Source organism: Coenobita brevimanus, chromosome 57 (assembly GCF_032717465.1).
Source record: "Coenobita brevimanus isolate Jiangsu-jjx chromosome 57, ASM3271746v2, whole genome shotgun sequence".
In the NCBI taxonomy this organism is placed as follows: domain Eukaryota; kingdom Metazoa; phylum Arthropoda; class Malacostraca; order Decapoda; family Coenobitidae; genus Coenobita; species Coenobita brevimanus.
The window spans coordinates 8,392,978-8,406,638 of record NC_137010.1 but is presented as its reverse complement, the minus strand read 5'-3'; the positions used below and the strand labels follow the sequence as shown (position 1 = coordinate 8,406,638).

General features: G+C 44.4%; 1 protein-coding gene across 1 annotated transcript in view; it reads left to right on the top strand.

Annotated features, from left to right (window-relative positions):
- The first annotated feature begins 8,298 nt into the window (after positions 1–8,298).
- The window catches only part of FucTA (glycoprotein 3-alpha-L-fucosyltransferase A), a 49,677-nt gene continuing 44,314 nt past the window's right edge, over positions 8,299–13,661 (top strand). Inside the window, exon 1 of the mRNA XM_080274448.1 lies at positions 8,299–9,413. Coding sequence (XP_080130574.1) covers positions 8,299–9,413 — 1,115 coding nt within the window. The remainder of the gene's footprint in view (positions 9,414–13,661) is intronic.

Here is a 13,661-nt window from a genome sequence, read left to right as displayed (position 1 = left end):
GGAGATGTACTCATTTGTCAAAGTTAAACAGAAGAAGGTAACAGTCTCTAGCTGTATGTGGAGGAGACTGGGTGACGCCTTTGTCTGATGTTTATACCAGTTTATGTATGTAGTTTGCTTGGTGCTTGGCTTGGCGTAGGTAGGGTATGTTTGAATGTGGATACTGATCTGTTTGTATGATGTGTAGGTATTTATTAATGTATCTTTACGAAAATTATGTTCGTAGGTATATATTTAACCTCTTTACTACGACGTCCCAATATAAGCAGAATAAAGAAATAAATACAAGTGACGGTAGTGCAGGAGGAAATGGGGATTGCTTGTCATATCTTCACTACGGAACTGGTGTGGTCTCGTTAATGCAATGTTAAACTCTGGCTGTAGTGAGTGTGTGTGTGTGTGTGTGTGTGTGTGTGTGTGTGTGTGTGTGTGTGTGTGTGTGTGAGGGGAGGGGGGATTGGCATGGATGTGGTGTTCGTGGGAGGGGGGTGTGAGTGTGGGTGTATGTCAGTGCGTGTGTATCTGTATATTCATATTTGTACTTGATGTAAAAAATAAGTGCATGAAATATTGAGTAGGAGTCAGTACATCCACTTGACATATGGAGATTACGTTTCAGGTTAAGTGGTCTACCATGAGTGTGTGTGTGTGTGTGTGTGTGTTTTACCATTAGAATGTATGCATGTGTGAAATTAATGTGTGTTTTAATTACCAGTGTTTATATACCTTCAAATTAAGTGAGTTTGAAGGTGGGATGAGGCATGGTAGGGCAAGGTGGTGGTGGATAGTTACGGTAAATGAGTGTGGGGAAGAGTTGGCCTGTGCACACTGACGAAGCAAGGAACTGATAAGAGATACAGTTGGTAAGAAATTTTGTACAGAGGATTGCATGACATGGGATTATCTCATTTATTTGTTTATTTATTTATTGTCCCCGGATCGAGTCTCTTTGATAGGTAATTATGAAGCTGCGTGTGGAAAGGTGCAGCCTACCTGTCAAATGGAGCCAGGATTCCAGTGGCTTAGATGGTGAATGCATAAGTGTGTTGCCCATATCACTAAGAGTGCCGTTGATTAGTTCACGCACTGGCTTATTCTCTCCCTTTCCTTGCTTTCTGAACCCTATCGTATCTCACCTACATATAGGAATAAGAGGGTGGGTTGATGATGATAATATTCCAGGTTAGTGTACAAGTATCAGTGTACGATTTACGTATATTAATGAGTATGAATACATGATAGTTTCTGTGTATGTATATGTAACGTGTATCAGTATTTGAGTATACATTAGTGAGCAGGTAATTTAGCATATGTGTCAGTTCCTGTATTGCGAAACGTATGTATGTATGCATGTATGTTTATATGCATCCGTATTTGTATGTATGTATGTGTATGTTTATGTATGTATGTGTATATGTATTTGTGTATATATCGAACTACCAGTACATGACGACGGACACTAGTTTCAAAAAGTGTGGCGTTGAAGGCCAGCGATGACATCCAAAATGATCAATAGAGGTCGTGACGTGCTAAGATGATGACTGTTTTATCATTTCATTATCTTTAGGGTCGATACTGATCTGGAAATGTCACAAGCACGCGATACAATGCACCATCAGGAGACCAGGTGACCCACGCGGGGGGAGGGGGGAGGGTTAATGGGCATATTTTAAGATTCTGCCTGACGAGAGAGAGAGAGAGAGAGAGAGAGAGAGAGAGAGAGAGAAAGAGAGAGAGAGAGAGAGAATCAGACTGTCTCGAGGGAAGTGCAAACAGATACTTTTTGGAGCAGTTGTACAGGCTGTATGTGTATATGTATGTAAACATGAATGTACGGTTGTGTGTGTGTACCTTGTTACCTGTGTATGTTAATATGTACTGTACTGTATAAATGTCAAGGTAACGTGAACTGTACTGTATCAGTGAGGTACTAATATGTAATATTTATGTAATCAGTAGACTTTATTTACCTGGCGTATGTACATTTGAATAGCTTAAGTATACAGACAGGTATATTAATGAGCGGAGTGTAGGTGGGAAGACGGCGTGATTGGTGTGGGGGAGTAAACTCTGGGATTGAGGGTCTGGTAATGGGTGGAAGATTGGATAGACAGAGTTAGGTGGGTAGTAAGATGGATGGATCGATGTGTGGATGGAGGAAGACAAGAATGGAATTAGGCATGGAAGGATACACAGGTAAATAGAGATAGATGGATGGATGTGGATAGGTATAAATAGCTACTTGGTTGGATAGATTGAGGGAAATAGATATATATGGGCAAGTGATAGATGTATAAATGGCTGGATGAATAGGTAGAAGGATGGAAAGAGGTAGGTGAAGATGGATAGGTAGATGGTTGACTGGACGGACAAGTAGATAGATAGATAGATAAATGAACAAAGCATAGATAGGAGTGAGAAGCGAGCTAAGTATGAAGGTTTAGAACACTTGTGGAGAGAGAGAGAGAGAGAGAGAGAGAGAGAGAGAGAGAGAGAGTGAGAGAGAGAGAGAGAGAGAGATTAGATGAAGATAGATAGACGGTTGGTTGTATAGATAAGTAGATAGCCAGGCAGTAAAAATTAAAAACGAAAGGGGAACAGAGAGTAAAGTGTAGTTGTTAAGGGTGGATAAAGGGAATGGGGAAAGCCGTAGGTAAATAGGTGGGTGATGGACAGGTAGGAAAATAAATGAATAAAGGAGTTACATAGAGAAATTAGTCACACACACACACACACACACACACACACACACACACACACACACACACACACCAGAGAAGTTAAGTGAGGCGCTAACTCAAAACACTTGTGAATATAAATAGCAGGTTCAAGATAAGGATAGATAATTACGTAGATAGGTAGACAGACAGACAGACAGATAGGTAGATGGATGGAAAGACGGAAGCAAATATCAAAACTGTAAACATTGAGAAGTGCAATAGGATGGATTGATGGATGGCTTCAGATATATACATGAAGTAGGTAGAACAGTTGATTAAATAGATAGGTAGATGGGAATTAAAAGTGCACAGTTACATGAGACAAAAATAAGTAAAGAAGAAGGAGGAGGAGGAGAAGAAGAAGATGAAAGAGAAGACGACGAAGAAACCAGTAATAAGAGTGAGAAGAATGTGAAGTGTAAATGTTTATGCGAGTTGATAAGAATACGGAGATCAGAACAGTGCACACAACACTCGCCATGTTTACCCTGCAGTCACGTCGCTACGGTTACACAATACTGGGTGGTTTTTATATAGCACTCAACACACCTTTGGCTCATTCGTCGTGTGGTATGGGGACGGCTATGTCGGTATTAACAGTGTCTACCGTCCAGCATGTATTTATATCCTACTCCCACGCCAACACCCTTACCTACACTAACAGACAGAGCTTGTAACATCTGCAACAACAAGAATTACAAGAACAACAAAAGTAATAATAATAATAATAATAATAATAATAGTAATAATAATAATAATAACTAGTTATCTATATAATTATTGTCTAGCCACAATAAGGAAGCTTCGCCATGGGTACATTTTACATTTGTCTCAATAATTGGCTAACTGTATGCTTACCTGCAACCATATTCCTTTCAGGTAACAAGAGGGACCACAAATATATTTCTGTAAAGTTGCAGCGTTTGTGGTTTTCTCTAAAATTGTTACTAAGATAACACTGAACAGATGTGAATCGGTACTTTTCGCTAGGCTAAATGGCAAACTATTCAGCCAGGATTCTTAGCATACTTTTTTATCATATGATTTTCAACCAAATAGCTGTATATCAATTAGTTTCTGAAATTTCAATTTCAAGTATGCAGATTTTGCAACAGAAATGACTATATGACCTTCAAAAATCGGTCAAGGTCATTTATATTCGGCACAAGTACTTGGGTTAGCGTAGGGCACCTTCCCCTATAATATCATCAAGATCTAAGAAGAAAAAAGTACAAAGAAAAATATAAAAATACTTACCAAACACTATATGGCGAAGCTTAATAATTATACAGTCATGATAATGGTGACAGCAAGACTCAGCAGCAGATAAGACGCCGCCGTATTGAAGGGGATGAGTTTGAGGTTTAAGTTACAAACGTTAGCAGTGAAAGGTGTTTGTTGTGTTAGAGGAGCAGGGTGGTGAGAGGAGGTGATTGTGTGTGTGTGTGTGTGTGTGTGTGTGTGTGTGTGTGTGTGTGTGTGTGTGTCCCTCAGTATATATGCGCCTCAGTATTCACCCTTCTAAACCCCGCATTATGCCTCAGTGATATTAGTTATTCAAAACACTAAGAGTATGTCAGTGGCGTGGCGATTTTCTGAGTGCTTGTGTTTGGCTTTATTATCGTACTACATTTATATCCCCTTTATTTAGCTACATTTATACCTGCTTATTTATGCATGAGGTTATACAGGATTTTTACTCTAGTTCATTTATACACCTTTTTATACAATATACTTGGACTTATGCGTCAGGTTATATATAGATCAACTCATGAATACATACAGCAGTTCATACATCAATATCTCCATCACCCTGCATCACTATAAACATCACTATACATCATCTTATACATCAGGGTGTTCTTAGTAACGGGCTGGGTAGTGAAGGGTAGGCAATAGATTAGTAAGGGAGATGAACATGTGTGATTACTCCTATATCACTGTGTTTATCCGGCCACTTAGCACGCACACTACCATTCATATGCCCAGGTGTTGGTGTGGGTGGGTGGAGGGAGGGAGGTGGCAGTTTCTCTCTCTCTCTCTCTCTCTCTCTCTCTCTCAGCGTTTTCCCTTACTTTCTTCCTCCCCGTCTTGCATTTCCCCCCCACTTCTCCCTTCCTTTCCCTTCTTTCTCCCTTTTCCTCTTCCTACTCTCCCTCTCTTTTATCTCTCCCCTCCCTTTTATCTCTCCCCTCCCTTTAATTCTCCCCTCCCTTTTATTTCTTCCCTCCCTCTTATTTCTCTTCCCCTCAGTTTTCCCTCACCTTCCCTCTGCTTTCCTCATCCTTTCTCCATGCTTTCTCCCTCCACCCTTCCTCTCCCCTTCCCTTCTGTTTTCACTCCCGTCTCCTCTCGCCTCTCCACTGTCATCCTCCCTTATCTTCTTTCATCCCCTGACTTCTTCCCTCCCCTGCTCTCGACCCTCCTTCCTCTTCTCTCCTTGCTTCCTTCTCCCCTCCTTCCTTCCTTTCCTTCCTTGTTCTCATTCCATCACGTCTTCCTCCCTGCTCCCTCTTTCCTTCCCTCTCCCTTCTTTTTTTCTCTCTCCCCCTTCTCCCCCACCCTCATGCCTCCTCCCCTTCCCTCATCCCCCCTTCCCCCTCCCTCTTCCCACTCCCCCTCCCTCTTCCCACTCCCCCTCCCTCTTCCCACTCCCCCTCCCTCCTCCTCTCTCCCCCTCCCCCTGCAGTGAATGACCCCACCTTGACAAGAAATTGATTCTTTCCTCAGGCGCTGGAATGCTTGGTTGAGGGGGACGGGGGGGGGGAGAAATAGGTGATGGGGAGAAGAGGGTGAAGGAGTGGGGAGAGGCAGATGAAGTGGGGAGAGGCAGGTGGAAGGAAAAGTGGAAGAAAAAGGGAGTAAAAAAAAAAACGGGAGAGAAGGAGGTGGGAGAGGTAGGGAGGAGAAAAGGAAACGAGAGAGAGAGAAAAAAACATGAAAGGGAGACGATGGGATTCAAAGGGCAAGAGGAGGGAGGGGGAACTGGAAGGCTGAAGGAAGAGAGGGTGCGAGGAAGAGGGAAAATAGGGGAAGAAAGGGAGAAAACGAGAGAGAAGGGGAAGAGAGGAAAGGAAGGAGGGTTTGGAGAGGATAGCGAGGACGAGACGGGGGGAAAGGGAGGTAATGAGTACGAAGGGGAGGAGGAGAAGGAAGCGAAAGGGGGAGAAAGGAGAGGGAGAAGATAGGGAAGGGGGAAGGAAAGGGTGAAGGAGAACGGAAGCGGGGAGAGAAGGGGAACCTGGAAGAGAGGAAAGGTATTTAATTAGACAAGGAAGAAAGGTAAGAGGAAGGTGAGAGGTTAGAAAGGGAATACGTAAGGAAAGAAGGTGAGATAACAAGGGAGGAGAGAGAGAGAGAGAGAGAGAGAGCGTGATTAATTTGACAAGAAGGAAGGGATGAAGGAGGAGGAGGAAGAGCAAAGATGAGGGAAAGAGAAGATGATGAAGGAGAAAGGTAGGGACAGAGGAGAGGAGGAAAAAGAAAGGAAGAAAAGAAAAACGAGGAGGATGAAAGGAGAGGAGGAAGAGGGGGAGAGGGAGAGAGGAAGGGAAAGAGAGTGAGAAGACGGGGAAGGTGAAAGAAATATGAGAAGAAAGAGAGAGGAGGAGAAGGGACGAAGAAGATGGGTTATTAATCAGACAAGAGAGGGGAGAGGAGGCAGTTAAAGAGGGAAGAAGGGGTGGAGGAGGGGAGACAAACCGGGAGAGGGAAGATGGAGAGAGGGGGTAAGAGAATGAGAGAAAGGAGGAGAAAAAAAAAGAAAGGAAGGGGAGAGAGGAAGGATAGAAAAGCAGAAGGGAGGGAGAGGAGAGGAGGAAGATTAGGTGGAGGGGGAGACAGGATATAAGAGGGTAAAAGAAAAGTAAAGGGGGAAAGTAAGCGAAGAGGAAGCAAAGAGGAAGGGAGAGGAAGCTGAAGAGGGAGAGGGAAGAAATCGATTGAAGGAGAGAAGAGAGGAAAGAAAAGGATGGGGAAGGGAGAAAAAAATGAGAAGGGGAAGGAAAACTGAAGAGAAAACTTGGAAGGTAACAGGGAGAGGGGGTAGTAAACAGGGAGAGAACGCAGAGGAAGGAGAGAGGTGAGAAGGGAGAAGAAGAGAAAGGAAAGGGGAGAAGAGAAGTATGATTAATTGGGCAAGTGGGCGAAGAGAAGAGGTAATGAGAGAGGGGGGGGGGATGGAAGGCAGGAAATGGGAAGAAGAAAGGGAGAATTGAAAGTTGGGAGATGAGGGAGAAGAAGGGAAGAGGGCAAGAGAAAGGGAAGAGAAATTTGAGAGCGAGAGGAGAGTAAAAGGAAAGGAACAGGAGAAAGAAGAGAAAAAAGAAGTGGGAGTGAAGAGAAATGGATGAGAAGGGAAGAAGAAAGGGAGAATTGAAAGTTGGGAGAAGAGGGAGACGGAGGGAAGAGGGCAAGAGAAAAGGAAGAGAAATTTGAGGACAAGGGAGGAGAGTAAAAGGAAAGAACAGGAGATAGAAGAGAAAAAGGAACTGGGAGAGAAGAGACATGGATGAGAAGGGAATAAAGGAGAGACTTACAGGGAAGAGGGAGAAACGAAGGAGGCAAGAAGAGAAAGTTTGGAGGGAAAGGGAAGAAAGGAAGTAAGGATATGGAAAGATGAAAGACAAAAGAGAGAGGGGGGGGGAGGGGACGGAGGAGAAAGGACGGATTAAAGAGAAGCGAGGAGAGGAGAGAAAGGCAGATAGTGAGGGGAGACAAAGGAGGGACTTAGAGGGTATAGTGGAAGGGTTAGAGGGGAGGAGGAGGGAGAAAGAGAGGGAGGGACGCAGGGAGGGAAGGGAAACAAAGGGGAGAATTAGGAAAGATGAGGAGGGGTTAGATAAATGAAGGAGGGAACTAAAGAGAAAACCTTGGTAGCAGCTGTTCCTTACCTTTTTCTTTCCTGTAGCAGGTTAATCTCATGTGATGTATATGGAAGTTGTGTCATTATTACCAAGATCTAGGTACGGCACCATACCATGCAAGAACTGAGTATCGGAAATGAATCACTAAGGAGGAGCTAAAGCACCACCTAAGCCCATCAGAAGATAACCCCTAGCATTGACCCGGACTTACTAAACCCTTCATTATGGTGGCGTCTTTTTCATTTTTTATGCAAAAAATATATATATATATGATATTTAATTTGTGCAGTCTTATCGTCAAACTGTTATTGTAGCACATAATAAGAATATTTTAGAATGCTCGTGTTAATGAATGCACACGGACAACCAGTCAGTTGTCAGCCAACTAAAGCTTAAGACTAGTCTCTTCTCAGATGAGGTCGAATAAGCTGTAGTATTATTATATATCCAGTATTTGACTCCATCGTAGAGAGGCCGCTGAATAAGATTTAATGGGCACAGCTTAGTCGCCCAAGGTTTACCGTTTTATTTGTTAGAGAGGACTGTTGACTCGGCCAATAAAATAGGATGTGAGTGTTTTAGTGTGCTCTTTTATACGATAAAGTTAAGTTAAAGTGTTGTTGACTTTATGATATTAGTATTGTGGTTTGCTGATGGTGTATTAATGTAGTTGTCTTTGTTGTTGTTTCAGTGGCGGGTGGTGGTGTGGGAGGATGGTGCGGGTGTCACTGCGGCGTGGCGTGGTGTACGTGAGTGCGGCCACCGCCATGTGTCTGCTGGTGGTGTCAGTGCAGCAGCCCGGTGCCGTGTGGCTGCCGGCCGTGCCCCCCGCCCAGCCCGTGCTGCGCCGCCCTGCCCCCCCGCCCCACCAGCCCCCGCCCCCGCCCCATGACCCACGCCCGCCGGACCCACAGGCCTACCTCGCGCCGGAGGTTCCTGTCCGCTCTCTGGCGCCGGTCCTCCGGCCGCGTCCGCTGCCCAACGTGAGCCTGGCTACCCTGCCACCCAAGCAGCGGCCGTGGTACCTGCAGGGTGGGGAGCTGCGACCAGACACACCCTCTGAGGCAGACCAGTGGGTGAGGTGGCAGCGGTTGTGGCCGGATGAGGACCCCGACGACCGCATCGTTCAGCAGCTGATGTTCGGCCCTCCTCCACCGCCACCCATGGAGGACCACCCAGACCCTGCCGAGGACAGAGCACCGCCGCAGCTGAAGAAGATCCTCATGTACAACGGCATGAACTCTTGGGGCCTGCGGGCGGGGCGTGGACAGTTTCTGAAACTGCGGTGTCCAGTGGATACTTGCGTCCTCACTGGCTCACGGTCAGAACTGCCCACGGCGGATGCAGTGATGTTCAAGGACCATTTTAGCTTACCGCCCAACGCACGTGACCCCCGGCAGGTGTGGGTCATGTTCATGCTGGAGTGTCCGCTACACACGCAGCACTTCACCGCCAAAGATGTCTTCAACTGGACTGCCACGTACCGCCATGACTCAGACATCGTGGCGCCCTACGAAAAGTGGGTCTACTACAACCCCTCCATACGCCAGAAGCCTCAGGATATCAACTACTCCGCCAACAAAACCAAACAGGTGGCCTGGTTCGTGTCCAACTGCGGCGCCCGTAACAACCGGCTGCAGTACGCCAAGGAGCTTAGCAAGTACATCGGCGTGGACATATTTGGGGCGTGTGGGTCCCGGCGGTGTCCACGCTCCTCGGCGGCCAAGTGCTTCGAGATGCTTAACCGGGACTACAAGTTCTACCTGGCCTTCGAGAACTCCAACTGCCGCGACTACATCACAGAGAAGTTCTTTGTCAATGGCCTCAGGTGGGTGTCTGCTCCATCCATTATATTATCTTAGACTGTTTACACGTACAGTTTCAGTCAGTAAATTCCTCTGCCCAGCTGCTGTGTGTTTCAAATATATGATTAGAATTACCACACCATTGGATTACTGTTGATTAGTCTGTCAAGTTCATATTTGATTTTGGCATCTTTTACACATGTATTTCGAGAAAAAAACAATAGCATTCTAACTCATTTAATCTAGAATCAGTATCATAATCAAACATTCAGTAAATCAGCCAACATAGATAGTTAAATATTAATTAGTTGAGGAAAATCTTGGTACATTTTGACACATGGTAGGAGACCGTGCAGAGGAGTTGTTGACGGGAACTGTACAGCATTACCACGTTTTTTGTTCGGTTGTAACTGTTCTTATATTGTTCAGGTGTTTTATTGGCAAGTATTTTGTACAGGTGCTTTAGTTCTTTCATACCTTAATACTTATACTGGTAACTTGTCTTTACTGTAGGATTATTACGCCTTATACATCTTCTTTCATATTATTTAACATTTATCTTTCCTTACAATTATGCCTTTCTTCCCCCTCACCCCTTATTACCTTTATTATCATCCTTCACCTTTACCCTCACACTCAACCTCACCCTGCCTCAGCCAGTCTCACCCTTGTATATCACCCCTACTCCCACCCTTACCCTCAATCTGTCTCACCCTTACCCACACCCAGCCTCATCTTTACTTTCACCCTACTACCTACTTTGCCTTCACCCTACCTAACCCTGCCTAACCCTTGGCACGCCTGTCACCCTGCCTGGCTGTTGAGGGTGAGGGGTGGTATGATATAAGCTGATTTGTGGTTATAAGCAGATTACACACCACGCATACAGTCACACGCACCCACACAGGCACATGAATACACACACACACACACACACACACACACATACATACATACATACACACACACACAAATACATACATACATACACGCACACAGCTGTATGATCTCAAACAGGCATAATGCACATACATCGTTAAACTTACACATAAAACACAAAAAAACACAAACAACGCTTGAAATCAGACCACAGGAGCATAACAACACGTCTGTATTTAGAAACAAGACCATTTTTTAGACATTTACCGTACACACACAGATATGCACACATTCTCACGTACATACGCACACAGATTCTCACATACATACGCACACAGATTCTCACATACCGGTACATACTCACACAGATTCTCACATACATACGCACACAGATTCTCACATACATACTCACACAGATTCTCACATACATACTCACACAGATTCTCACATACATACGCACACAGATTCTCACATACATACTCACACAGATTCTCACATACATACGCACACAGATTCTCACATACAGACATCACACGCACACATACAGTCACGTTCTAGTCGCACATGAACAAGCAAATACAAGCAAACGTACATACACACGCCCACACACACACAGGCATGATAACACGGCACAGCACATAAGCAAACACTGAGAGGCTTACACACACACACACACACACACACACACACACACAGTTACCACTCATCTTTTACATCCACATAGCATAACATATTCTCTCTCTCACACACACACACACACACACACACACACACACACACACACACACACACACACACACACACACACTGGGAGTCAATCCGCAGTAGTATGCGCTATTTGCACGAGTAATGTCATCATAATCCCTAATGACACGCTATTGGCACGTTACTTTCCTGGGTGTGACGTGGAGGGGGGGTGGGGGAGGAGGAGAGGGAGGAAGAGGAGGAGGGAGAGGGAGATGGAGGAAGGACGAGGAGGAAGATAGGGCGGGTGAAAGGGAGTGAGAAGAGAGGAAAGGAGGAAGAGGTGGAAGGTAAGGAAGAGAAAGAAGGGAAGGGAGGGAGAAGGGGAATGAAAGGGGTGAGAGAGGGAGGGAGTTTTGTGCTATCCCGTTGCCTCTGCTAGCTTTAATGGTATTGAGCGACAAAAACCAAGGGAGGTGAGGCCAGTGAGGGAAGATGTAGGTACGTATCATCACCTCGGCTCATCTTAACCCCTCCACCACCAGCACGTCACGGTAGACGATTCCTGTCGCACCTGACGATTTGACTCGGCTTAGAAGAACATCCTAGTAGTGAAGGGGTTAGGGAAGGCAATATATAACCCTTCCCGCTTCAAGTCTCCAGCAAATAATAATAATTGTGGTTGGTGGGGGCGCTCACCATCCACTCACTTGATGTAGTGCTGCTCTTGGGTACCTGCCTTTTCCTCTCTTCGTTTCTTCTTTCCATCTTCCTCTTCTGTCTTTCCTTCATTCCTTTCTCTTCCTTCTGTCTACGGGTGGCTCTACAATGAGTGACAAGCCAAATGGTTTCCTGTACACCAGGAAACCAGTTGCTACGCTGGGTGGTAACCATATAACCAAATTATGGCGCCTGGTGGTTTATTGGGTAATTAAGGCGCTCCAATCGAATTGAGCCTGTGCAGGCTTATATCCAAAGGGTGGTTGGGGTGTATTGCTCACATAATGCCACAAAGGGATGAGTGAGGCAGGTTACTCTCGTCTTAAATGTAAGGCCTAACTTGCCTAGCCCCGGGCTCCTGCGCTCCTCATGGGGCAACTCAGGATTAGATGATGATTATGGTGATGATAAATGATAATAATAACAATAATAATGATAATAATAATGATAATAATAATAATAATAATAATAATAATAATAATAATAATCCCAGCAGTTTGGAATATTTCTCCAGAGCTAAATCCAACCATCCTGGGGTAACACAAATAAAGTAATAACAAAATTGCGTTGTTAGTAAAGGAGTTAACAAAGCTTCGAATGACTTGGTGTAATTAAGGTAGATGGACAGGTAGACTATCCCCTAATGAATGTTTCTAATGACTAAGGCTAATTGGATGTACACAGGATCCCCTAAGATCTTTATAATTACTCTGAGCGTAATTGGATGATGGCAGTTTCTTATAATCACCCTGAGCGTAATTGGAGGTAGACAGGTGTTTCTAGCTTACCTTCTTTTAATAACAATGCCTTAATGGATATGGAGATTTTCCCTTTGATTAAAAATGGCAACTGAATTATGTTTAGCCTAATTAGATACGAGCATTGCGTTATTAACAATTTAACACAAGACCCTGTAACTCGCCCTTAAATTATACTGTATATAGATAGATAGATATGTAAAAGTTTGGTGTTAAGGTTGAATTGTCCCGGCATGAGAGGGTTAATGGTGGTGGTGAAATATCCCTTAACATTGCTATATAATTATTCACTGCGTACATCAAGATATTTAACTGTCTCATCGTGGGTTTGCATCTGGCGCCTTCTGTCTCTCCATCATCAGTGCTAAAGGTCGAAATAATTATGCAGTCCTCTGGTCCAAGTCGAGCCAGAATTGTTGTACCTTTCCAGTTGACATAGTTTCAGTACGGTATAATTTTTGCTTTATCGGTCTGAATGTGGGCACAAATTTGACAGTCCATATCGGAGGCCCAACAGTCTTCTTCAGCACGAGCAGTAGATGGTGCCACACACCTTCACATAGGCCTATCAATATTTAGGTACAAATAACCACAGTCCATTGCCTGCTAAATGTCTTTTGGCAGAACAAATTAAAAATCCTCAAACTGTTCGGTCCGTCAGTCGAACACTCTGCCACTTGAGCACCACCACCCTCATAACGTGTATATAATTCATGCCAACACCTTATGCCGTCCCGTACCTCACCACACACCTGAGGGATTAACCTAACAACATAAGAAGAGTGGTTATAGAAGTTGATTGGTTGGCTCATAACACGACAGCTCTGTTAGTGGTGGTTCTGTGTTGGTGCAGCCACGGACATGAGTTCACTTAATTGTCACCTACTTCTTAACACCGGTCTGTGGTGGATAACTTTCCAAAGCTGTGAAGGGTTTAGTATGTTTTCTGTCCACAGATGACTCTGGTAACATACGTGTATGTATGGGAGCAAAAGTGATTAAAATATCTTAAATGCAAAGTAAAAGCGCTGATTGTTAGGGGAACTTATGGCTTTGACTGTACTCCTTGCCATATATATATATATAATATAATATAATATAATATAATATAGATAGACAGATAGATAACGCCTCTTGGGTCCAGCGGACAACAAATTAACAAATTCCTCAGACAGGTGGAGTCGGTACTTCGGACTGCATTTTTTAAACATCGTGTAACATGCCGATTTT